The following is a 26815-nucleotide window of genomic DNA, read 5'->3' as shown; positions in this document are numbered from 1 at the left end:
CCTTACAACCCTTATCACAATCCATACATTCATCCATTGTGTCAAGCACATTTGTACATATGTTGCTGTAAGTATTTTCTTTCTACTAGAGCCCTTGACGTAAGCTCCCCATACCCCCCCCCATGAACTCTTGATAAATCTTAAATAATTATTTTCATATCTTACATTGTCCGCCGTCTCCCTTCACCCACAGTTCTGCAGTGTGCCCCTGTGGGAAGGGGGGCAGTCTGCATTCTTATTGGGGCTTATTTTGGAATGGCTTCAGGAAGTCATTTCTTTGGACAAGAATCAGTTGCTTCTACAACCAGTAATCTCTGCCAGCAGTCCTTCTCCTGAGAGAACATTGTTCTAAAACGGCTGCACATTATCTTAAAGGAGGCTCCTCAACTACTTAAGGGTGATTAAAACACAGATGAAGTGTCTCAGACTTTTCTCCTAGTACAAGTAAGCCAGAACCCTGCAAGTAAAGAATGCAGGAAACCAAAACATTCTACAAGGTTATCGAAGATGAGGCTGAGCCACAAACAACAACAAGACAGATACATGGTTTAACTTGTATCTAAGCCCATCAATCTCCTTGGATGCCATGACTTGCGCTGAAGAATTAATCACGAAGAGGATGCTAAACAGAATCGATTCCTTCTAGTTCAGCTATAATGACTTAGAGGAATGTATTCTGAATGCAATCCCATTTAAGTTAGCATAGAGATCTACTTACATGAATAGTATTTATCTGGGACATCAGAGGGCCTCAATCGAGCCGCCGGTCCATAGACGACTTTAATATTTTTAACATTCCCCAAATATTTATTCAGATATATGTATTTCTTACAACTTCCTTGTTCCATACCTAGAGGAAAATAATCCCCAAAACATGTTACAACTTTAACTTAAAAATTTAACAGATAGAGCAGAATACTTCAACTTTCAAATATAAAGCACTAGCCTTGGGTCTAGCACTTGTGTCAGAGAGTGCCTATTAAGTCAGACACTGAATTCACCTAGATCCACAGCTCGATCTTTTTCAAGATGTGTTCCTTTTCTCTCACTTAAAAGTAATTTCCTGTTGCTTCTTGTTTATACGTTATAATGTATAATGAGTGAAGTGGAATGCATTATGAGAGTTTTAGACTAACGCAGCACCCCAAAGACTGAGTATTTCTCCCAAATCACCTAGAAAATTAACTAGGCGCTGGTGGTGTAGTGGTTATACATTGGACTGCTAACTGCAAGGTTAGCAGTTCAAAAGCAGCAGGCACCCCAAAGGAGAAAGCTGGCTTTCTACTTTCATACAGAGTTACGCTCTCAGAACTCAGGGGGCATTCTACGATGCCCTCTATGGTCGCTGGGAGTCAGGATCGACTCAGTGGCAGTGAGTTTGTGTTCCTCTCACTCCAGGAGTAGAGCTTCTTTGGACTACGACCTTTTTTAGGGATTCTTTCCCCTGGAAATAGCTATCAGTAATTATTTCTAAAGGAGACCCCAACAGCAAATAAACCAAATCAGAACCTGTTTTCTACTTTCTTCTATACACACAGCACAGAAGATCACAGTAAGTGAAAAACGGAAATGCAGTATCCTCAAAATTATTATGTCCTGCCGTTGGAGTCAGCGCTATCATTCAACAAGAGAGTGACGAGGTGCATATGGCCCTAAAATTACCAGAGGAGATCTATTAAAACTTAATATTGAAAATCGGTGAATTACCACCCAAACTACTGGTGTACGCCTTCCTCAGAGAAGAAGATAAGGTGCATTGTACTTGGTAAACTTGTCAGTAAATTGTTACATTGGCACTTTACAGTTTATCTAATTTTTCCTAGTGGCTCCGAAATAAATTTTTCTAGAGTGTAAATTGGTTTCATTTAAGGTCATAAATAAATTATGTTCAATATGATTCCTTTGTATCCCAAACCATGAACTACACCATTCAGAGGAGGAAATGAAACAATCATCAAGGAAACCTTTATCTTTTCGGTATACCAAAAGATACCACTTAGCCAGACAGATAAAGAACGTCAATCCCGATTACCATGATCCGAAATGAGAATGAGATTCAGGCATCTGTGTAAGTCCAGCTCCTTGAGGCCATCCATCAGCATGCCGACCATACTGTCAACCCTCTGCAATGCTCTGATGACCTGGGAAACGGAAGTAAGCTCGTGTGATGCTTTCCATACTAACGGCAATTTCTATGTAACGTTATCTGTTAAAAGAAACATACTTCAGTGGTGCAGCTACGACGGCGAACTTACATTGGGCTCAGCCAGGTCAGTTAAGACATAAGGGGCATGAGAGAACTGACGATCATTAAACGTGATTGGGGGCTTTATTGGTAGATGCCTTCAAGCCAGTTCCAACTCGCGGGATCCCTACATGCCACGGTAGTAAACACTGCTCCGCCCTGTGCTAGCTGCACAATTGTCCTGCTCGGGAGCATCGCTTCTGCCACCGAATCAATCCGTCTTGCTGAGAGTCCGCCTCTTCTCTGACTGCCCTTCAACTGTCCAAAGCATTCAGGTCCTTTTGGAATGACCCATGTCTGCCCCTGCGAAATCTTCACCCGCAGCATGGCCCGAGTTTGTCTGGTCAGCTCTCCCAGCTCCGAATGCTACTTCTTTCATCAGACTCAATTATGATAACTATTTTAAATGTTCACTGGGAAACGACACTGCTCTCTGATTTTCAAAAGTATTAAAATGCTCATGAAGTGCCTTTGCTGTTTCAATGTATTTAAGTTTTCAAGTTATGACTCCTATAAATACGATCAAAAGCCTCCTTACAAACGGCATGCAGTCCATACACAGTTATCGCAAGGGCAGAGAAAGCATATGGTTTGTCCAAGTGCTTTCTGGCACTTATGTTTTCCTCGCTCCATTCAAAACCACCTGGGCGGTTTTGCTTTAACATGCCAAACCTGTTTCATCTTCAGTCCCAGTCACGGGAGCACACTGAAATCGGAGACACGTTCTTTCATTATGGTCTCAAAGAAATCCAAGCAAATGAACTGGAATCTGTCTATGTCAAGACAAGCTGAGTGTTGATGTGCCAATAACCTGAGAGTTTAAGAACGTTTACAAGATGATGGATATTATTTGAAAAGTCACTGGCTCAAACTTGAATAAAGATGAGTCAGAAATCATGGAAAGTCTTTAGTGACTTAGAAAAGGCAGGGCAGGTTTTTAGACATTGATGGTGTGATATCAAACAATAAAAGGAAAAGCTACAAAAGCGGGTGAACCAAAATGGCAAAAAATGTCGAAACTGTGGAGTAAACGGTGGAATGTTAAGAACACGTAAATTCAAAGGCATGCAGGTCCAGCCGGGCAGTGTTCCCTTCTGTTGTGCATCAGGTTGCTAGAGGTCGGAATGACTCGATGGCACCTACCAGCAGCAGCAGCAGGTCCAGAACATCAAAAGAGGGCAAAGAAACTGCCTCAGCAACGTTAGGCTCAGAGGGTGGAACACAGTCCTGCCGTGTCTTACTGTTTCAGTTCTCAGCAGCAGCGGGTAACATTGCTCCTCAAGAGGAACAGTAGAAATCAGGGGTACCCAACTGACCTACACATACTTCTTAAATGTATGAGACTTTAATCCATTGCCACCAAAGCCATTCCAGCTCAGAAAAACCGCAGTGTGGATAGAAAACTACAAAAACCAATCAATAAAACGTCCCCTTTGACTGATGAAAGCACGGCCACACTGTTGGCTGGCCCCACGTCTTGGCTATCCCGCCTCTAAGAAAGACGGTTTCTTCTCAAAGAACAGAAGCAAATCAACAGCACAACAGGGTGATGAACTACATTGGACTTGTGGGAAATGGATTCTGATGGAAAAATACAAAGGGTATAAATAAGTAACTTTTCTCTCTCCATTTTCTTTTACTTGAGCTCTTGTAACTTAGTAGTTAAGCCTTTGGGTGGCTAACCAAAAGGCTGGTGGTTCAAATCCATTCTCAAAAGAAGAAATAGATGGCAATCTGCTTCTGTAAACATTACAGCGTCGGAAACCCCAGGGGACAATTCTACTTCGTCTAAAAGGGTTATTATGACTCAGAATCAACTTGACGGCAATGCATTTTGTGCACTTCAGTGAGAAAAATGAGCACGCTTTTTCTGTTGCCTTTTCCTGTTCGTGGCTGTCCTGTTAAAGTGACTGTCCAGACGGCTCCAACACATGACCACTTTATCTGCAATGGGACAAAATATTGCACCATCTTCATGGTCTTCAAGATGTCTGAGCCCCTTGATGGGCCTAGTGGGTCACCCTCTCTCGTGTCCTTTGAGCACAATTAATACTTGCAAAACACGGCCCCGAGGTGTCAGGCTCAGGCTGAGAACTCATGCTAAAGGAGGCTGGAAACCCGCACCTCTCCCAGCTTGGGATACATGAGAATATGATACATGAGAATATGATAATAGGAACTTAGAGGTGAAACTAATGAGAAAGGGTGTCTTTTTTTTTAGAACATGTCGTGGTCTTATAATCACATTGGCTTGAAAGACACTCAAGACTAAAGACAACCAAACAAGGATCCTGAGATTAGGGTCCCGGGCAATATCTCTTCTCCTTCTCATTTTAACCAAGAACATTCACAAAACTTGACTTACAACTTCTTTTGTTATCTTAGATCAGAGGTAAAATGTGAGTTAGCCTGCTTAGAAAGAAGGGAAAGAAGGGAAGTCATTTTCTGTTCTGATACTGCATGTGTTCTGACATCAAAGAATACAACAAAAACTATGGCACAAGAAACCAGAAAGCGGTGTCTATTGTTCTAAAACACTGTACAAATAACAGTTAAAGATTTGGCTGAACTCCTGAAGGAACATCAGGTCAAACAAGATCTTATACCGAGAATAGCACTCTATGAATGGCTTCCTTGTCTTGAGTTTCCTAGTAACTACTTGGTAAAACAACAAGTATTTGAACTTCTTTATGGTTTTTAAAATCTTCAGTTTTTGATGCAAAGCTCTGTCATGTGGTCTCATATGATGAGAGATATAGATCCTAAAAAGACGTCAGACAAAGATGTTTCTTCTATTCAACACATTACCCTATATCTTCAGAGAAATTTGGAGTCTCAACCATTACAAAATTCCCCAAAACAATCTGTATTTTAGGCTAAAGTACAAAGATATGGCATGGATAAATAGAGTCAGAATAAGATACAGAATATAGAAACAGAATTATCAAAAAGTATTTCATTTGTAAGCTGAGGCAGAAGACTATAGAGTAGATATGATGTAAAGAATAAGATAGAAAACAGTTTAATTCATTGTCAGTTCAATTTAGCAATGTAGAAAGTGGGAGAAAAACAGTCTCCTAACCCTAATTTTAATTAAGTACATCCTTTGTTTTAGTAAAAGTGTGGTAAACACTCTCCCCAGAAATCATGGAATCTTTTTTTTAAATTAGGGACTCATACAACTCTTATCACAATCCATACATAAATCAATTGTAAAGCACATTTGTACATTCATTGCCCTCATCATTCTCAAAACATTTGCTCTCTACCTAAGCAAATCATGGAATCTTATGTAATGGTCCAGATACCCGCTTCAAAGCCAGATGTAGTTAAATGATAGGATGTTTAATCTCATAATCACTTATAAAAATGTACTTACTTCACTGCTGACGGGTCCATACGAATGACCTGAAGAATCTGGTTCTTCTAAATACAGAGTGTAAAAGTGTGGTCTAAATCAAACAGTATCAAAATGTAATATTTTACGAACACAGTGAAAACCAGAATGGAAAGAATTCAACAATTGACAGCAATTAAAATTTTGACAATACTGTGGTAACATTTCTAAACTTGCTAGAAAATAATTTACAGGTTTGGAAGTCTTCCAAAGGTCACTGTAATAAGTTCATAAAAGAGTTCATTTGGACATAAAATACCATAGCCCATATGCAAGCTATTTTGTAGTCGATTTTAAGATATCCTGTCATCTCTATCAGACCAAGGAATATAAAAACGAATCATGTACATACCTTTCATCTTTAGGAAGCTGCAGCCACTTAAGAACAGCTAAAATCCGTTCTTCAAATGGCACTGAGCTACAACCAATGACAAAAGGGGTCAGATCTGTGGCAAGGGGTGCTTGCATTGGACATAAACATGCTTTGTTTCTGACAACCGGATTAAGAGACACTAAAACAGTTCAGGGAGTCAACTGTAATGAAGCCCTCTAACATTCTTATTTTCACAATTGTTTCTTATCCTAAAGGTAAAATAAGTTACGTTTCACACAAAAGTTCTAAGACATTTTTTAAAATGCTCCCTGTACTTCAGGAGATAAAGTACCTGAGAATCTCAATGACGTACCACAGGAGAAACCCATGTGTTAATACTTCCACAGGGGAAACCTCATGAAGGTCTCACTCACTGATGACAGATCTCATTTAGTGTCCAGGGAATGAGACAGAGATATTGTACTCTGTTCAAATGAACTATTAAGATTAAAATAATAGCAGAAGATTGCCATATGCATGGATTGTCCAGGAGTTGTGGTCTTTTATGTTTACTCCAAATATACCATTGGGAGAGAAATTATTTTTCCACAAAAATTCCCTAAGTAAAATAAATAATAATAAGTATTTTGTAGTTCTATTAAAATTTAGTCAAAGGAAGTCTACCACAACAAACTGTGTGTGTGTGTACATGTCTTTTTCACACAATACCTCATGGATTTTAAATCTCACAGGCGTGCTATTATTCTTATCAGTTTCTAATATGAGAAAGCAAAAATTGTACAATAATTTGTAAATGCAAACATAGATTATTCATAGTTCCATTAAATAATGTTTCCAGGGACCTAACTCTCCCCTTTAATATTTTTACCTTCTCTTTCTCTTGGTTTGTGTTTTGGTTTTGGTTTTTGCCTGAAGTTAGGCCTCCATCCGCAATCCTCTCCTTCACCATGATCTCACTCTTTATTCCTGCCCCAAGACCTGAACAAAAGCCTGACCAGATTGCCAGAGCTTTCTGGAAATCCTCTAGATCAATTTACAATTTATCTAAAGGCCTTTCAGTTCTTATTCTGATAGTTCTCACTTTTCAGCTAGTCTATTTGAGTCCTAGATCTTGGCACTTGATATAAAGGAGAAGGTGAGATGCAGGCTATGGAGGAGAGTGGAAGCTCACAATACATACATTCGCAGGGTCTACCCGGGGAATGAGCCCCCAGTGATTTCCCTCTGACCATAACTGAGGGAGGAGAATGACCTGGAGATCAGACAGAGAGCATGACAGAGATGACTACAGGAGATTAAACTGATACCTCTGGCTTGGATGGTTAAAAAGAAAAAGCAGTTCCTTAGTACTGCTCCTCTTGAAGAAAAGACATCCAAACATACCCATTGTACATTTTGTAGATGTCTGGGAGAACTCCACGGATTTTCACGTCTGATCCTGGCCAAAAGAATGTCCCAGATTTGAGGCCCTGATACTTAGCGGTGAGCCAAATCTGGGGAAGACAATGAAGGAGAGTTAGTAAGTCAGACAGACAGTCAGTCATCTCTTAGGAAAATATGTGTTCATCCAACATCAATATACGCGCCTCTTAGGTGGCAATCTTTTTAATGCTAATAAGTGCCTGCAGTTAGACTATAATAATCACATCAAAGGGAATGATAATGAGTCTCTGAAGAGCAGCAAAGAAATTAAGTAACCAGAGATCAAAGTCACCTGAAAAGGATGAACATAAGTTGGCACCCCCATAGCTTCTGGGGGTCTGCCACTCATTAACGGGTTTCTTGGAAAGAAGGGAAATTCACAAATATACGTCCCTTTAATTAATTGGTGTTTTCACATCGGTAACTAACATGAATTAAGCCCTTATTATTGCATTTTAATGTGGTATAAATGATTTTTCTAAGTGTCTGACATTATTAATTTACATAATCATTAGAGTGACCTTCAGCTCACTGCCATCGAGTCAGTGCTGACTCAGACAGACCCTTATTGAATAAGGTACAACTTCCCTGAGAGTTTCCGAGACTGTAACTGTTTACCGGAGTAGAAAGCCCGTCTTTCTCCAGCGGTGCTGCTGGCAGTTTTGAACTGCTGACTTTGGGATTGCAGCCCAACAAGTACCCACTACACCAAGAGGTAGTTATCAGTATGATCTATCATGCAGATGTGAGAAAACTGAGGCACAGGAAGAAGAATTTGATCATTCACACAGCCCTAAATGTCAGGAATTGAAGTTTGAATCTATTTCCTGTAATCTTAACCATTAAGTTTTTGTTCTGTTTTTCATCCTAAAATGAATATCAATACTATCCCTTTATAAACCACTGTGTATATATTTTTTTAAAAATCACATCTAAATCAGATTAAGAGAGAACATTCTGAGCTAACATTCACAAATGAAGCGGCTTATTTCCTCCAGCAACAAATTAGCCTTGCGTAGCCTAAGCCTATTCCCTAGACCAGTGCTATATGCCACTGGCACACAGGGGAGCCGAGCAGAAGGAGAAGGGCTCAGCATGACCCCACCCCGCTCTGAAATGAACTGCTCTCCTTATCACAACTCGCTCTCAGAATCATCAGCATTCACCTTCCGTCGACCAAGGGACAGCCACAGACAGAACGTGAAATGGGTTATTAAAAGCTCCAGGACATGTGGTCATTGACTTTGATGACAATAATAAAAGAACTCATTTTAATAGTTGAAACAAACAAACAACAACTCACAGGCTCTCCTTTGTACCACTCAGGATTAAATTTCTGTTTACTCTTAAGTGAAAAGGAAGCGTTCATTTTGGGATCATACATTTTGTTGTCAATTATGCCATGAGATTCTGGATAAAGTCCCTAGAAGATTAAAAAAAAAAATGCAGGTTTTTAGGTAAGTTATGAACTTTTCTACTGTCGTCACCGAATAAAGCCATCAAAGAGAAATGAATAACTGCAGCTATGAGGATTTCTAATAAAGTTTAAGGAGGGAAGAACAAAGAATGCCGTTGAAATACAAACCCTCAACAGACTGGGTAGTGTTTGTGTTTAAAATGTGTGTGATCGGAGAAAATAAAGAGGTAATGGCATGGATGAATGTCTATATAAATAGGCAGCCTCCCCAAAAATATTCACCTTTTTGCATTGCTGGATGTAATCGTTTTATTCTTTTTTTTTTTGGCAAAGCAAACAGCTATTGCTTGGGTCTAAGAATAGTTTAGTGCCATAATAAGTACAATCTAAAGCACTAATTTTCTGGCTTCAGCTCTAAGGCTTAATGAAGTCTACTATTTTTCCAAATACAAATTAAATCTGGGAACTGTGATTTAAACCCAAACAGGGCTGTAACCTTTTGTGCAGTCAGACAAAGTGGCTTGCTTCAAATGACTGAAAACAATGAGCTGAGAGCACGTGACTGTGGAGCAGTGGGGTTTTTTTTGGCTCAAATAAACAATCCAGCAATTGAGAAAAATCAAGACCTAAGAATCAGACATTCTTAAAATCAGGGCAAAACCTAGAGGTCATTTGAGGGTCGTTCGTCACTTGCTTTTAAAATGGAGAAAACTGAGATGCAGGTCAGTGACTTGCCAAGGTCACGGCTAGTGAGCAGGAGATCATGAGACAGGGTCGAGGTGTCCTCATGGAAGTGCCCTTGGGAAAGGAAGTGGGTTGGTCTGGTGCTCTGACCTGAAGTATGTAACATCTGCATCTCCCCCCTTAGGAGTATGTTGTGTTATTACTTGCCAACAACAAATGGTGGCTGCATGTGGGCAGAGTAAAATTGCACCATGGGCTTAAGGCTGTGACCTTTCAAAGGCAGACCAGTAAGCCTGTCTCCCAACAGGCCTGTGGTTCTGTTCAAATAGCCAGGCTTTCGGCTAGGAGTGACGCACATAACCACTGGCATTCCCTAGGGACTCTGTTAGGTACAAAGGACAGTTCAAATACAACTTACGGTGACAATGCTGTAGTGATTGGGAAACGTTTTGGTTGGATACACTGGTCTCATGTTTTTAGTGTATGTGCCACAGTTTTCTAGGAAGGAAGAAAAAAAGACGGCTATTAAATATATCTGAGAATCTGTTAACCCCTTTAGGTTCAGTACCATGGCAGTCTAAATCTTAGAAAAGGATGTATTAGCCCAGGGTGGATTTATCACTGTATAAAAATTGAAGATTAATTATAAAGCAACATTATAGTTTCAAATTCAGTATTAAAGAGCTCATTGTCAATCACAGTAATATTTAACAAAATAATTAAACCAATTAACTTATCACCTCATATTAAACATAATATTAAGTTCAAGAAGGATAAGCTATAAAAACAAAGTTTGGTAGACACCTTTTGATATTATTCGGTGGTTGCAAACCTGTTACAAGAGGTATTTTAAAAACAACACAAAGCCCTGTATTCATGGGAAAATCACAGGGTGAAGCGGAAGCTGGGGTGATAATCTTCCAGTCCACAGATCAAGAACCAGCTACACCTGAGCAAACGCATCACTGTTTCAAAGACAAGAGAAGAGGCAGCTTTGAGTTTCGTTTAGAGAAAGTTCAGAACACAGACTGTTCTGTTGGCCTGCTGACATAGTACTGCCTCTACGACTTGAGGACGGTGTGCATAACGAAAGATCCCAGCAATTCAGTATGTCAAGGTCTGTTGCTGCTACTGTTGCTTGCTTTGAAGCCACTCCACTGAGAGACAAAGGCATGGCATTGCTGAAAGACCATGGCGATAGCCACCTCCTGATAGCAAAGACCTGTTTACACACATTTTTGTTTGGAATAAACCCTTGTATGTATAAACTTTGTTACTTATCCTTGTATGTGTGGTAGATGTGTATGTTTGTGTGTACATAAAAATCCTCAATTGGACCAATACACAGCATCATGACACAGCGATAATGCTGAAGTTGTCAAGGTTTTCATTTTAATTAGATCCATCAATGCATATGAAAGCAGCAGCCAGGAAATCAAACGATGTCTTATCTTAGACAAATTCGCTGCATAAGGCCTTTTTAAAGTTTTAAAAAACAAGGATGCCACTTTGAGGATTTGTGTTTGACCCAGCCATGGTATTTTCACTCGCCTGATATTCATGTGATATCTGGACAAGAGTAAAGGAGATTGAAAAAGAATTGGTGCCTTTGAGTTGTGGTAGTGCCAAAGAATATTACGAGTCCATGAATTGTCAGAAGAATGAACAAATTATGTTTGGGAAGAAGTACAGCCAGAAAACTGTTTAGAAGTGAAGTTTTGAAACTCAGTCTCAGTGGGGGAGTGTGGAAAGGAGACCCAAAGCTCATTTGTAGGCCACTGGAGATCCCCTTGCAAAGGGGTCTCTGGGAGGAGACCAGCCAGTCAGGGTGCGATGTAGCAACCATGAAAAATACAACTTTCCTCTAGTTCCTAAATGCTTCCCCCCACCCCCACACACACACCCACTATTCTGATCCCAATTCTACCTTGCAAGTCTGGCTAGACCAGAGGATGTACATTAGTACAGATAGGAACTGGAAACACAGGGAATCCAGGGCGGATGATCCCTTCAGGACCAGTGGTGTGAGTGGCGATACTGGGAGCGTAGAGGGAGGGTGGGTTGGAACGGGGGAACCGATTACAAGGATCTACATGTGACTTCCTCCCTGGGGGATGGACAACAGAAAAGTGGGTGAAGGGAGATGCCAGACAGGGCAAGATATGTCAAAATAATAATTTATAAATGATCAAGGGTTCATGAGAGTGGGGAGCGGGGAGGGAAGGGGGCAAAAAGGAGGACCTGATGCCAGGGGCTTAAGTGGAGAGCAAATGTTTTGAGAATGATGAGGGCAATGAATGTACAAATGTGCTTTACACAATTGATGTATGTATGGATTGTGATCAGAGTCGTATGAGCCCCTAATGAAATTATTTTAAAAAAATAAGAATGTAAGAGGTCGGAGAAACCAGATTAATGGAAACTTTAAAAAACAAAAAGAAAGAAAAAGAGAAAGGTCATCATGTCATGGAATAACAACAGTAGCTGAAGCAAGAGGCTCAGCGGTAACAAGTACTAAGATACTGCAAGAGTGGGCACGGTTTGTTCTGTGGTAGGTGGGCTTGCTATGAATCAGCCAATTCAATGGCATCTAAAAACAACGCATACATGAGGGGGCTTCAAAAAGTTTGTGGAAGAATTCCATTATCTTTTCGTTCCATATTCCCACAAACTTTTTGAAGCTCGCACCATGCATGTTCCAGGTGGCACAGTAGTTAAGTGCTCAACTGCTGGTAGTGCAGCAGTTTAAACCTCAGCGCCAGTAACAGTTTACAGGCTTGGGGTAGCTCTACTCTTGAATAGAGTCTCCAAGTCAGAATAAACTCAAAGGCAACAAGTTTGGCTTGACCTTCTTAAAAGTTGAGAATTATATGCTACATTCCCTAAACATTTAAAACAAACAAAAAAGGTGCATGGATTTATTTTAAGCTTGACATGTCAGAACCCACATTTCCTTAATTATGAACTTAGTAAGCCATGTTTGGTGTCATTGAGGCAAACTTTCCTCCAAATGATAACAGCATGCGGAATTCAAGCTTCCAAAGCCATTCATGTAGCTAGAAAGAACAGAACCTTACCCAGGCAAGTTCTTTGCTGCCTTTTCTTAAATATCTAAGCTAATTACTACTCAAAGCTACTTTCTTTCAGATCAAATCTGTTGTTACCAAAATAATTAAGAACAAAAATTATTAAGTTATGAAAAATATTTGGCACTTAATAAGATAACCATAGTCCTTATGTGATTTACTGAAAATGATTCTTAATATTTAAATCATATACTCAGTGCTGGCAAATACAAATTAAAAATTCTAGAAGAATACTGAAATAATTAGATTCTGTTTCTTTCATTCAGGTGCAAACACTGTAACTACTTCAGCACTTAAAGATTGATCATGAGAGCAAAATTCTATAGTTTTTACATCTATTTATGAGTTTGTCCTCTAAGGAGAATAATGATACAACTGTTATTCACAATGCCATTTGGTAAAGTGATTTAAAACTCTGGCAGCAGGAATACCAGGAGAGAAACAACAGCAAGATTCTACTAGTGCATCAATCACATAAAATAGCCATTTCATATATGCTGGGACCGAGATAAGTTGGAACACTTCTATAATAGCTAGCAAGCAAATATTCGGTGACAATTCTAGTAGTGCCATTTCAGAAATGCATTCAATTTTTTTAAATTCTACTTTTAAAATAGAATGCTTAAACAAATTAAATGAATGTTTCCAAAAGAGAAATCAAAATTGTATCCAAGAAATGAAAATCCAAATATAACTATATTATCTTTGAAGTATTTTCAAAACAGCTTCAGAGTAATTACAATATTATAGACTATTTCCTTGTCATCAAGCTCCACTACTCGCAGCAATGTCGTTTGGTAAAACAGTTAGATTTTCTCAGTACTTTTCCAAAAAGGACTGCCCTCCTAGCGTAGATCATTGAAACTATCACACTGCAATAGTAAACTCCGAAGTTACTCACTTAGTTTGCTAATAACAGGAAGAAGTCCACCCCAAGTGTGCAAATATTCTGCCCTGAAACCATCCAAAGAAAACAGGAGAGTAGGAGGCTTTTCAAACCTGGGTAATGAAGAAAGAAAAAAATACGTATCTTTTAAGAGAGAGACACAGCCAGTGAAGAGTTCCCTTTCTTTAGCACAGGACAATGACGGTTTTCCACTGAGGCGAGAACATGCTGGGAAGTGCATGAACAAGCTCAGCATACTCTGCATGAACAAGCTCAGCATACTCCTAAGGGACACTGTATTCTACATGACTTGAGGTTCAGGGGCATGCTTTTACATTTCTATATATACAATAGGTATATATTGTATTAAGCACTTATTAAGCACTCATACTGTTTTGATAATTACCATTTTGAGCACGCCTTTCCAAACGCCAGACCAATGCATTTTGCTACTAAATTGTAATGACGTTTTCCCAAGTCATAAAAAAATACATGTTAATGAGCAGCATTGTCAATATTGTTTTCATTTCCATAGATTTCTTTGAAACAACCAGTTTCTCATACCAATTGCACCAATCTAATAAATGGCATCTCATATTTCATGAATTACATATAATAATTTTCCACTTAATGTCCTTAAATTGCACCAATCTAATAAATGGCATCTCATATTTCATGAATTACATATAATAATTTTCCACTTAATGCCCTTAAATGATAGTAATATTTCAGAGAAGTCTGAGAGCGAGTTTCTAAGATCACATTTAAAAACATAAACAACAGAGAAATGATTCAAAGCTAGGATTGAAAATCCACACAGGGTTCACACACACACACTAACACAGTGCCTGTGGATGGTATGGAAATCCAAACACCGGGGGTTTAGAAGTATGACCCTGAACTCAACAAAAACAGACGGCTGTGGATAACGACGGGGCAGCAACAACACCGCCATGGTTCTGAAATCCTGCAGCTTCAAGCCCCAGCTAATCCATAGTCGGTCACTGGAAAACCATGAGCAAGTTTTATGCTGAAAAAATTCAGCAAAAGCTTTTTGCTGAGAAAACTCAGAGAAATGTTTCCTTGTAGTTATCCAGTGGCCTATGACTGCCCTACTAGCTACCAGATGTAGCTAGAAGCAGCAGACTTTCATTTGATAGCTTAAAACATGCTGTTGATCATTTAAAATATGCATGCAACTATTACCTCTCCGTGGCCTTTGCAACCAAACCTCCTCCCTATCTTACTCTGACACAAACAGAGAGCAACCTTACAAAAAGAGAGGAAACATTTACATAAACTCCACGAAGACTGCATAGCAGAGTTCCTTTGGGAGACTGCGCAGAAGCAACTGTGTATAATCTCAAGGGTCTGTATTTGTACAAAATTATTTATACTCAGTCAGCTGAGATATAAGAGCAATCCAGGTGAATATACTGGTGTAATAATTTCAACTTCTAAATCCGGATCTTCCTGACAAACGGAGGAATTGAATTTTCCACTCATGATAAAGTGCTGACCAAAAGAAAAAAAAGAATCAATGTTTAAAAGAAAAAGAAAGAATCAAAATTCGCTAAGGATGAGATTTCCAATAAGCTTCACGCTTCACAGCAATGTTCGTCTACAAGAAAAGTCATCCTGGGAAGAAGAGAGCGCCCGTCTGTCCTGCTGCGCTGGGCGTTTCCTTTGGGCTGAGCAGCTGCTGCCGCTGTTAACTATTTGCTGTTTTCTACCGAAAAGGGGCTCCCCCATCCAAACAGGCAGAGATAAAGTAGATACTCTATGCAAACGAAATTGTATACCCAAACAAAATATGCTAAAAGACAGCCTTTGAAAGTTTTATATTTTAGAAACTCGTTATTCTAAATATCCTCCTGGAGGCTAATAATTCAAATGATCTGCGCTGATGGAACAAAGGTAAACACATCTGGGGCCCCGGCGTTTCCATTCCATTCCAAACAAACTCTTGATGGCGCTTTGCAAAATGCTTGACATGTAAGAGACCGTGCACAGTACCTTAGGAGCACGAGGGAGGAGACATGAATGGTAACAATTATAGGCCATTCTCTCACAGCCAGTTTGCTTATCCGGAAAATGTTTAACAAATGAACCAAATGCCAAACAATAAAAGGTAGCTTTCACGTGCTACAAGTTCACGTCTTTACCAAAGGAAATCACAATTGGAGTAGACTCTATGGCAGTGAGTTTGGTTTGATGCTTCCTTTTTAGAAATTTAGTACTTAAATTCATGGTTTCGTGGTACTAAATACATTAGCGCTCTCTCTCGCTCTCTCTCTCTCTCCAGTAGTTTCCAGGGTAGAGAATGTACCACACCATCTCCATGCTACCACTGCAAACAAAAACCTGACTGAAAATAAAGATGAATGAATCCGGGATTGGTTCTTATTCTTATTCTCCACACGGCAAGAAACAGAAATGCTTGGTGCATCACTAGGATCTCTGAGCATCGGCTTACCCTGCTGGACACTGGGGCTCATCAAGGCTCTCACACATTTCTTCAACCCAGCTTCTCTCACCTGGTACGGTTCCAAGAAATAAGGCAAGTTGAGCACATTTCATTGTAACAATCGAGAGGCATTAAATGGGAGTCAAAAATCAAAATGTGTTAACTGATAAATGAAAAGAAACCACTGGACATGATATGGGGAAATAGAAACACCAAAGGGAGTTTTTTGTTGTTTTTGTTTTTGTTTTTTCAAAATAAGAGTTAGTAGGTATCAGGGAGAAAACGCAAAATAGAGTTAATTGACCCCGGGGTTATTAGAAGGCTAAAATACACTGCTGAACTTGTTAAGAACCAGAAGGCATCTCTTCCATTCTCAAAGTTTTCATGTTTTTAACCAAAATTGACAACCCTCCTGTTGGCTACCCTGTAAAATCTTCCGGCATTAAGTCCTTGCTGTGAGTTCCCCATCAGAGATAGGCACACCTGTCAAGGAATCCCGTAGACCTGGACAGGTCAACCTAATAACACCAGCTTATATATCCTGTGATTTTTAAAAGTAATTTCTCACCGACTATCTCAACACAGGGTGGGTGTAGTCCTCATTTACTATGAGGGTATAGACAGAGATTTAAGCCAGAGCTGGGAAAGTCTTATTTCCACCAACACAGTATCACATATGCAGCTATTAACAAATATCAGTAAGGGTGACAGAGAGTGAATGACAGATGACAGCTGAAAAGATAGTACTGGCCACATGTCCAAAAACTACCCCAAAACACAAAACTTACTGCTCAATTCTGACTATAGTGATCCTATGGTAGAACTCCTGTGAGTTCCTACCAGAGTAATTCTTGCTGCAGAAAGAGTAGAAAGGCTCATTTTTCTCCTAAGGAGTAGCTGATGGTTTTGACCTGACCCTGCGCTTAGCCCAAGTAGTAACCACTATGGGACCAGGACCCCTTATTGGCCCTGTGCAGGTAAGCGTTATCAGGCGGGGCCATGTGTACAACGTTCATTAACCCAATCTCACTACTCTGGGCTGTGTTTGAAATTTTCTTTAATAAAAGATGTTTCATAAGTTGGCCCTTAAATATGAGGCCTACTGTCAATCAGGGAGTCTCTGCCAAAGCCCAGGATGAGAGGAGGCGGCTGCAGAAGCCAGGGACCCAGGGAAACCTGACCTTGACACACAGAGCTGTAGTTGATGCAGCAGTCGCCGTTTTCCCTGCAGTCGTCCGTGCAGGAGCAGAGGCTTCTCGACAACCTTTTCTCACCACACCGGAACTTGTTGCACGTCCATATCCGCTCTAGAAACAAACACCAAACAACATACAGCTGATGGTTCAAACTGAACACAGAATCACCTCTTCTGCAGGATGATCCCTAAGAGACAAGTATGCCACTGTAGCTCTTAGTGATGCCCAGAACCTGACGCTGCAGAGGTGGATGTGAACTAACAGGTAGGGACCATGCAGGCATCAAGAAGCATGATTTCACTCAACTCCAGAATTTCAGAATTTTAATCCTGGGACATGTACAAGTCGTGCTATACAATCCATGTGTAGATTTAGGCTGTTTCCACTGGCCATGCTCAGGGTCCTGGAAATGTCCTCTAAACATGACTCATCCCCACTGAAATATCATTCCGCGTCAGATCCAGAAAAGCCCAGAGTGAACTTAGAATACTTAGTTTAAATCAGAACATCAAAGCATTCAGTATATACAAACATTAGAGGTATAGCTTTGTTATCTACAAAATGGTTAATTAAGGCAAAATATTTGGCATTTGTTCTCTAAGCAATTTCTGGAAGAATAAAACCCGTGGTAAAAAATGTATGTAAGTTAGTTTTTTAAAATCTCAAATGAATTATCTAAATCACATACCTAAACATTGCAAAAATTTCCTATAACTTTTGGCTAAGGGCCTTGACTCCATGCATTGCCCTGATCATGCTTACCTGGTTCTATACATGTTTCCTGATAATCCAGACAGCAGTTTCCAAGACCCACGCAGGCAACATCACAGCGACAATTCCCAAATGTTCTCTCAAAACAGCGACCTTTGCAACTTTTAACTGAAAACATGGAGCAGTGAGTTAGGTATTCCTAATCGCTCTATGAGTATTTACAAAGCAATCGCCAGCAAACACCGCTACTTAGCTATAGACTGGGCTCAAAAATTGTTTTGGAGAACACAAGATGGGGCAAGAATTTTATACCAACACACTTAAAGGACACAACTAGAAAATAACCAGATCTACTGAGTTCCTGAGTTTACCTCTTGCATCAAGAAAAAGAGAATTTTATTACAAAATTTTCCTGGTTGGGAAGAGATTTCAATCTCTATGGAAAATCGTAAAAGAAAAGCAGAAATTAATAACTCGTTTTGAATATTTGACCTTATTTTGGGGCGGGCTTAATATTCCGAAACATGGGGAAAGATCCAAAAGGTGACCCTCTATGGCTATGCCACAGAGAGAATGAGCACCAGGCTCATCCCCTTCTCCATCTTTGTATCAAGAGCAAGTCGTGTGCTTGTGCAGCACTTCCTGCAGCACTGCCTGCCTCCCACACCTCAACAGCAACATTCAGGTGACCTGCAGATTCAGCTGGGCGGCAGCCTTTCCTAACTCCCCATCTGTTTCCTCTTTTAAAGTTCTTGTCCTTTCATTTATCAGTTAATGCTACTTGTAACTAAATTAAATATATACCTGCTTCACACTCGACTCTAAAATTCTTAAAATCAAAGACCTTGTAAGGATTTTGGCCAGCATACCCAGGAAGGTACCCAGCTGGTACTTGGTCCTTGATACATTTTGTTAAATGAATAAATGGTAGACCCAGAAGAAAAAGAAATTTCATTAAAACCCAAAACTATCCCATTGCAACTCTTTACTAGAGACCTTATTGGATTCTATAGGGTTGCCATGAGTCAGGATTGATTTGAAGGCAGTGAGTTTGGGTTTGACTAGATTCTTATCAAATCAAGCGTGGGATGATAGATAAAACCCACACCTAAAATAATGGAAGTCCAACTGAAAAAAAAAAAAAAGAAGAAGAATCTTAATTTCTTGCTGCATTGGTCTCCAAACCCCAAAAAGACATTGCCACAGAATTAAACTCTTATTTGGCAGTGGGAAATCAGGCAGTTATAGGAATACAAAGTGGCAAAAAAGAATTTTCTAGGATCAGAAATGCCAACTCTTGACTTCGAAGAAAAAGCTTTTAGAATAACAGCTATGATTTGACTATCATGAATAGCGCTCTGGTGGCAGAGTGGATTGCAAGCTGGGCTAACTGCAAGCTCTGTCTGCATTTGAAACCACCGCTGCGCCTGAGAGAAAGACAAGGCTTTCCACCCCCCTGGCAAGTGACAGGTTTGGAAACTCACCAGGGCAGCCCTACTCTCGTCGTCCTACAGGGCCACTAGGAATTGGAATGGACACGATAGCAGTGATTATTTTTTAATATGTACCTTGTAATTTTGTAAACTTGTAACGATATATATTTATGCTAGATTTAAATTTTAAATTACTGTTTTGAATCCTGTGGTTTTATTTTTGTTAAGGGTCCAATTGAACTCAAGGTGAATTATTCTTGCCAAAAGAAGACATAAAACTAAATTCATTGCCATCAAGTTGATTCTGACTTATGACAACCCTCTAGGAGGGTCGAAAAGCTTTCGTGAGTACTCAAGACAGTACATCTTTATGGAAGTCAAATGCCTCATTTTTCTTCTTTGGAGCAGCTGGTGGTATTGAACTGCTGGCTTGTTATTCAGCAGCCCAAAGTATAACCCATTAGGCCACAGGGCTCCTCAAAGACACACGTGAACACTAACATTTAAAACTTCATTTTTAATCGCTTCTCGGCCTTTTGGCTAAGATCAAGTGTAAAACTTCATTTTATCAAACTTAGGTACATTTGCTCTGAAATTATTTCTGAATAAATAAATAAGACTATTAGATTTCCTTCATTTGAAAATAAATGATAGCCTAGTAGGAAAAGGATTTGTTCTCATTTCAAAACTGAATTTCTTAGTTAACCCACCAGTGACTTTACGCACACACAACCAACCAACCCCAGAATAAAAATAATAGCCAATACAATTCACTGTGATTCAGATTTTGATTATTTCTATATCATCAGGAGCCCAGGTGGCAGTGTGGTTATGAGTTGGGCTGTGATCCGCAAGGTCCACAGTTCAAAGCCACTAGCAGCTCCTCAGGAAAAAAATGGGGTTTTCTACTCTGGTAAAGAGTCACAGTCTGAGAAACCCCTAGGAGCAGTTCTACCCTGTCCTAAAGAGTCCCCACAAGTCAGAATTAACTCAATGGCAGTTTAATAAAAAACATTATCATCAATGCTGGAGAGATTTCTGAACTCAATATAAATTTTTGAAATGTCTAGAATATTGGAATATTCAATAATATCAATATTGCTTACAAACGAACTGTGACCACAACTCAGACTACCTTACAAGCACTTAATGATATGCTTCTAGTTGCCCAGGGAGAGTACCCAGTCACCTAGTAACCTCTAGGTCTGCTTCTGCAAGTCACTCCTTGGGGAAAAAGTGTCCCTGGAGAGTTGTGGAGGAAATCAGTCGGGGAGGGTTCCAGGAACACAGCGCCAGGAGCTTGTTTGTAGACCATGTTGATTTTTTGGCTTGGTCTTCTTTTGATTTGATGAATGAATGTGTTTGTCAGGGTGCCTTCTCCTTGTTTTTGACTGATGTTTTTCCAGTAAACAGAAGTTTTCATGGTTAACACAACACAAGAGTTCCCAGTTGGGGTCAAGTTGATTATGATCCAGAAGTATCAAGGACAGAATTATGTTCTCTAAGGCTTTTTAATGACTAATTGGGTGAACTCAAACTTTCAACCTTTCAGTTAGCAGTTGAGTGAGTGTACTAACCATTTCCATCTGCACCGCCCAGGACGCACTCCCCAGACCGGAACTACAAGAAGAAAGAAAACTCAAGCCTGTGCCAAGTGTGCAATATCTATGAATAGCCCATCAGATTGCTGAATGATGGTTATCTCAATCTCATTCTGAAGAAGGCTGCATATCAGCCCACACAACTTGCACCCCAAACATGCACATGGCACAGAGTAGAATTGCCCCAGAGGGCTTTCCAGGGGGTAATCTTTACAGAAGCAGACTGGCACACCTTCCTCCGGTGGAGTGGCAGATGGGTTCAAACTGCTGAACCTTTTAGTTAGCAGCAGATCACTTATCAGGACTCCCACACACGCACTAAGTTGTTGTTGTGTCAGATGCCAGTGAGTCGGTTCTTACTCATAGTGACCTTATGTACGACAGAGGGAAACACCATCCTCACAATTGTTCGTATGTTTGAGCCCACTGTGGCAGCCGCTGTGCCAATCCATCTTGTTGAGGGCCTTTCTCTGCCCCTCTACTATACCAAGCATGACGTCCTTCTCCAGGGTCTACTCGCTCCTGATAGCATGCCTACAGTATGTGAGATGCAGTTTCAGCATTCTGGTTGTATTTACTCCAATGCAGATTTGTTTGTCCTTTTGGGAGTCCATGATATTTTCAATATTTTTCTCAGCACCATAATTTACATGCATTGATTCTTCTTCAGTCTTCCTTATTCAATACATGCATAAGAAGAATTTCAACGTTATAAATCTGGCTAGACCAGAGAATGTACACTGGTACAGATAGGAACTGGAAACACAGGGAATCAGGACAGATGATCCCTTCAGGACCAGTGGTGAGAGTGGTGATACTGGGAGGGTGGAGGGAGAGGAGGGTAGAAAGGGGGAACCAATTACAGAGATCTTCATATAACCTCCTCCCTGGGGGACAGACAACAGAAAACTGGGTGGAGGGAGACGTGTAAGACAGTGAAAGATATGACCAAAATAATAATTTATGATTTATCAAGGGTTCATGAGGGAGAGGGGAATGGGAAGAGAGTGGGGGGGAAATGAGGACCTGATGCCAGGGGCTTAAGTGGAGCGCAAATGTTTTGAGAATGGTGAGGGTAATGAATGTCCAAATGTGCTTTACACAATTGATGTATGTATGGATTGTGATAAGACTTGGATGGGCCCCCAATACAATTATTTTAAAAAATAAAAAAAAGAAGTGATTGAAAAATACCATGGCTTGGGCCAGGCATCTTAATCCTCAAAGTAACATTCTTACTTTTCACCACATTAAAGAGTTCTTGGGCAGGAGATGAACTCAATTTGTCATTTGATCTCTTGACTGCTGCTTCCATGAGCACTGACGGTAGATACAAGCAAGACAAAAACCCATGACAACTCCAACCTTTTCCCCATTTATCACGATGGGACCTATTGTTCCAGCTGTGAGGATTTGGGTCTTCCTAACGTGGAGATGTAGTCCATGTTGAAGGCTGCAATCCCTGATTTTCATCAGCAAGTGTTTCAAGTTCTCCTGACCTTGAGCAAGCAAGCTTGTATCATCTGCATATCGCAGGTGAACAAGGCTTCCTCTAATCCTCATGCCAAATTCTTCTTTATATAATCCAGCTTCTCTGATGGTTGGTTCACAGTATAGACTGAATAAATTATGGTGCGAGTGTACAACCCTGATGCACACATGTCCTGATTATAAACCATGTAGTATTTATTCCCTTGGTCTGTTTGCTACTCCTGAGGAATTAGCCACTGAATGCATGATGTATGGATAGCATCAAAACACACCCACTAGACTTTATATTCATTACCTTCTTTGGCACAGCTTGGTTTCAACCCAAATATACAGCCAAGGATTGTTGTTAAGACACAGACTGACAATACCTGTGGGAGGAAAGTAAAAAATATATAGCTTCAAAATCTTTACTACTTCAAACATTTCTAAACCGGCTAGGGCTGCTATTTTTGATCTGAGTGTGAGTTCCACAGATATGCTCGCCATGTGCAAATTTATCATTACAACATCACACCATTGTGTAAAATCAGACCGCAATAAAAACTTTACTTCAGTGTTATCAAATCATTCTACGCCATCCAAAGGGAAAGTTGCCAGAATTTTCCAAGGTAATGTCATGGAATCCAGTCACAGAAACATTAAAAATGATGGGAGTAGAAAATCTAATTAGACTCAATTTCTTGTTTGCTAAATCACTAATGGCAACCTGAGAGTTGGATACGTTTTAACAGTGTAGCTATGCAAACTTACCATGAAAACAACCATGATCTTGAACCGCAGTTTTACTACTGACTGGTTGCATAATTAGGGCAAGTCACTAAGCTTTCGAGGCATCAGTGTTTCTCATCTGTAAAGAGCTGGATTACATAGCTTTCTAAAGATCTTCCTAAAGATCTTTCCAGCTCTACCACTTGACAATGTTCTCCGTCTCCACGGATCTGGCTTCCTACCTTTTAAGATCTCTTGAGGAAATGTTCTTCTCAGCCCTCTAGCCGTAGTGAGCATAGCACACAACTACTCAAAGAATGACTCGGGCAGAATAACCCATCAAACTGTCCTCATTATATTTTAATATAATGAGGTTTTCTTTAGAGCCCTAAGGAATGTCCCTTCCCGGGGCACCAACTGCCAACTCTACGTGAAGGCTTTGCTATACTCAAAAGGAAGGGAGTCAAGAGATACCACAGGGAGGTTCTATTTTTGTGAGTAAAGGTAAACAGAACAGCATGCAGGACTCCCATTTGATAGGCTCTTGGAAGTGTTAGCTTTGGTTAAAGGAAAGCGAAAGTGGCCCTGGTTGGGCTGGTTCAGAGGAGGTCAGATGGAACTTGGTGACGGAAGCCTTCAGGGTGGGCTCTGGAAAAAAAGAAATGATGGTGCACGAGTGCCAGGAAGTTAGTGGAAGGGAAGAGAGAGCAGAACAAGCCTCCAGGTAGACGGGCAGCATAAAGAAACTGAGGAGAGATGGCGCACAGAGAGTCAAGCGTTAATAATGAGCAGCCTATTTGGGCTAGAACAGAGAAAAATAGATAGAGGTATGGAGCAGTGGGCTCAGAGATGACGGCCCGCTAACACCCCCACCCCTTCTCCATTGTGTCTCTAGGAAGGGCCATGAAACCCAAAGCGAAAGCCTGAAACAGATGCAGTGGATGGACTGGAAAGAAGACCCAGATTTCCAACCCATTCGTCAGTGAGACCCCAGTCATTTCGGTGAGAACCACACTAGGTCACAAGAGCGTATTTCTGTTTTGAAACAGACTGACTTAAAATTGCTTCTGCCCTCACTACCATAAGAAACAGAAGTATGGCAATGGAAACAATCATTTCTTATCTACAATCACATCCATTTAACACAATGAAATTCAGAGTCTCTGCTACGCCACGACAGACCACCCAGTCAGAACAACTGCTGGTAGAAGATTCCTCGTGCGACTTCCAGAGCTGCGCAACTGAATTCAGTTTGAGTTCCCTTCTTGAGTAGTTCAAAGGTCAACCCCCATTCCCATCCCTACAATAATATAGGTATTGGGCATCTTTTGATATTTACTTTGAAAACGTGAAGCGAGGAGACATAGGAATAACGCCAGAGTTGTTGGACTATTACGTTTCCGAGTTAAAACAGTATTTATCTGAGATGTCCTGCTTCTTAGTCAGAATCCCCAAATCTTTCTTAGATATTTAGTGAACTAAGAGAGACAAAGAGATCACCTTATATGTTTTCCTCAACAGTTCCCTTAGGTGCTGTGACACTGATAAGCGCTATTTTCTCTACCTAACATCTATCAAACCCCATGTGCCTATTGTGTACAGTGACTGGGCTGACAGCCAACAATCAAGCACCTCTTGTAGGCAGCAGAAGACAGACATAAAAACACGTGATTACAATGGAACGGCACAAGAGCTACAATAAAAACTATGGGTGGTGGGGGGCTGGGGGATGCCAACACCAACAAGTAATAAAACAAAGGGTAGCAGAACAGCAGAGTGGGTGAAGGGAGACGTCTGACAGGGCAAGATATGACAAAATAATAATTTATAAATTATTAAGGGCTGATGAGGGAGGGGGGAGCGGGGAGGGAGGGGAAAAATGAGGACCTAATGCCGGGGGCTTAAGTGGAGAGGAAATGTTTTGAGAATGATGAGGGCAATGAATGTACAAATGCGCTTTACACAATTGATGTGTGTATGGATTGTGATAAGAGTTGTATGAGCCCCTAATAAAATGATTAAAAAAAACAAACAAACAGTAAACTGGGGAAAAAAAAAAAAGGAGAGCAGAAAGGGAGAGAAAACAGTGAGGACGGAAAGGGTCACCTGTGTGTCAATGGTGTTTTTTCCATGAACTTTTTGAATCGCCTCTTATTTTATGGGGGAAATTATACATTTTCTGCCATGCTTCTTGGGAAACAAACTGTAGGAAATTAAAACAACAACAAAACAATATGAAATTAAAGACTATATGTGAATTGAAAATCACAGTGGTGTGTGTGTGTGTGTGTGTGTGTGTGTGTGTGTGATGTAGGTGGATATTTAGACAAAGCGCAAAAAAATTTTTTAGTGGTGAAATCCCACTTCTCAGAATTTAGAATGAAAAAGGACAACAGCAAGCCTGGAATGCAGTCATTTTTTGAACATACAGATATGAAATAGTGAGGGGCAGCCTAAGTTTTAAGCTACCTAATCACGTTCTCGCTGCCATCGACTCTTAGCGGCCCTATGGGGCAGGGTAGAACTGCCCCAGTGCTTTTTCAAAACAGTTAATATTTACGGGAGTGGGAAGCCTCGTTTTATATCTCAAGTCAACTAATAGTGATAATAAATGCAATGATGCTTCCCATAAATTTGGGGACATGTAGAAGACAACTCCAGTCTGCGAAGGAGAAAGTAACCGCAGCAGCAACAATAACAAGAACCATTGCTCTACCACTCTAAGTCACTTACCCATGTGCTAGACACCTTTCTATGTGCTTGACGGAGACCATGTGATTCGCACAATATTAAGAAATAGATCAACGGTGATTCATGACGATTAACCCGATTAAGGATCTTCAGTCATAGAGAGGTGAGCAAAGCCAGCAGTGCTTTCGAAAAACACCTCCCAGGTGGAGCAAGAGGTTGGCAAACAATCCTAGAAGGCATGTTATTTGTGTAAAAATATGTTAAGCATCAGTCTGTAAAAGGAATGGGTTGGAAGGAGGGCAGGGAGTATCTTGAGGGAGGATGAAAGTCTTAGGGGCAGTCAGTGGGGTGCTACTGAGGCTCTTAAAAATGTAAGTGATAGAGCTGATTTTGTAAACTCTAGAAAAGACCTTTTGGCATCGTCGTGCAAGTTCAAGTGAGAAATGAAGGGTTGAGATTACCTGACATCCAGGAGATACTCTGTCTTTCCACAACCCCAAACAGCAGCTTTGAGCATGCTTCCCTGGATATGTCTGTCTGTCTCTTCACTGGACTGAGTTCCAGAAACATGGATTTTATTTACTGACCCCTGAAGTCTCCATGTACTCAATTCTTATAGGGCACATTAGAACTGCCCCATAGGATTCCCAAAGCTCCAAATATCCACAAAATATCTATCTACAAAAGCAGATTTCCACTCCTTTGGTATGACTGATGGGCCAGAGCCACTGAATTCTGAGTTAGCAACTGAGCACCTTAACCACTGGGCCACCAGGGGTTCTGCATCTAGCATTAAGAAAAAAAAATCATTGTCATTGATTCAATTCTGACTCACAGTGACCCTATTGGACAAAGTGGAACTGTTCCTTTGGGTTTCTGAGACTTTTCAATCCTTACCAAAGCCGACAGCCTCATCTTTTTCCTGCAGAGTAACTAGTGGACTTCAACCCCTGACCTTGTGGTTAGCAGCTCAGTGCAGAGTCCACTACATCCCCAAGGCTCCTCAATGTCTAGCATAGTAGACATTAGACAAATAATCATGAAGT

At 40.5% G+C, this 26815-nt stretch overlaps 1 protein-coding gene across 1 annotated transcript in view; it reads right to left on the bottom strand.

Annotated features, from left to right (window-relative positions):
- The window catches only part of ENPP1 (ectonucleotide pyrophosphatase/phosphodiesterase 1), a 52296-nt gene extending 26010 nt beyond the window's left edge, over positions 1-26286 (bottom strand). The window contains exons 1-13 of the mRNA XM_045294309.1: positions 26231-26286; positions 22666-22766; positions 17897-18013; positions 17120-17245; positions 15948-16008; positions 13487-13584; positions 9918-9997; positions 8702-8821; positions 7360-7469; positions 5995-6060; positions 5625-5697; positions 2033-2141; positions 719-850 (exon numbers count right to left, since the gene is read on the bottom strand). Coding sequence (XP_045150244.1) covers positions 719-850; positions 2033-2141; positions 5625-5697; positions 5995-6060; positions 7360-7469; positions 8702-8821; positions 9918-9997; positions 13487-13584; positions 15948-16008; positions 17120-17245; positions 17897-18013; positions 22666-22766; positions 26231-26286 — 1249 coding nt within the window. The remainder of the gene's footprint in view (positions 1-718; positions 851-2032; positions 2142-5624; positions 5698-5994; positions 6061-7359; positions 7470-8701; positions 8822-9917; positions 9998-13486; positions 13585-15947; positions 16009-17119; positions 17246-17896; positions 18014-22665; positions 22767-26230) is intronic.
- Between the last annotated feature and the right edge of the window lie 529 nt (positions 26287-26815).

This window comes from Echinops telfairi, unplaced genomic scaffold, assembly GCF_000313985.2.
Source record: "Echinops telfairi isolate 266 unplaced genomic scaffold, ASM31398v2 ScPeMD7_3533;HRSCAF=4204_0, whole genome shotgun sequence".
Classification (NCBI taxonomy): domain Eukaryota; kingdom Metazoa; phylum Chordata; class Mammalia; order Afrosoricida; family Tenrecidae; genus Echinops; species Echinops telfairi.
Note: the sequence above shows the minus strand (reverse complement) of the source record. Positions and strands in the feature narration are given on the sequence as shown.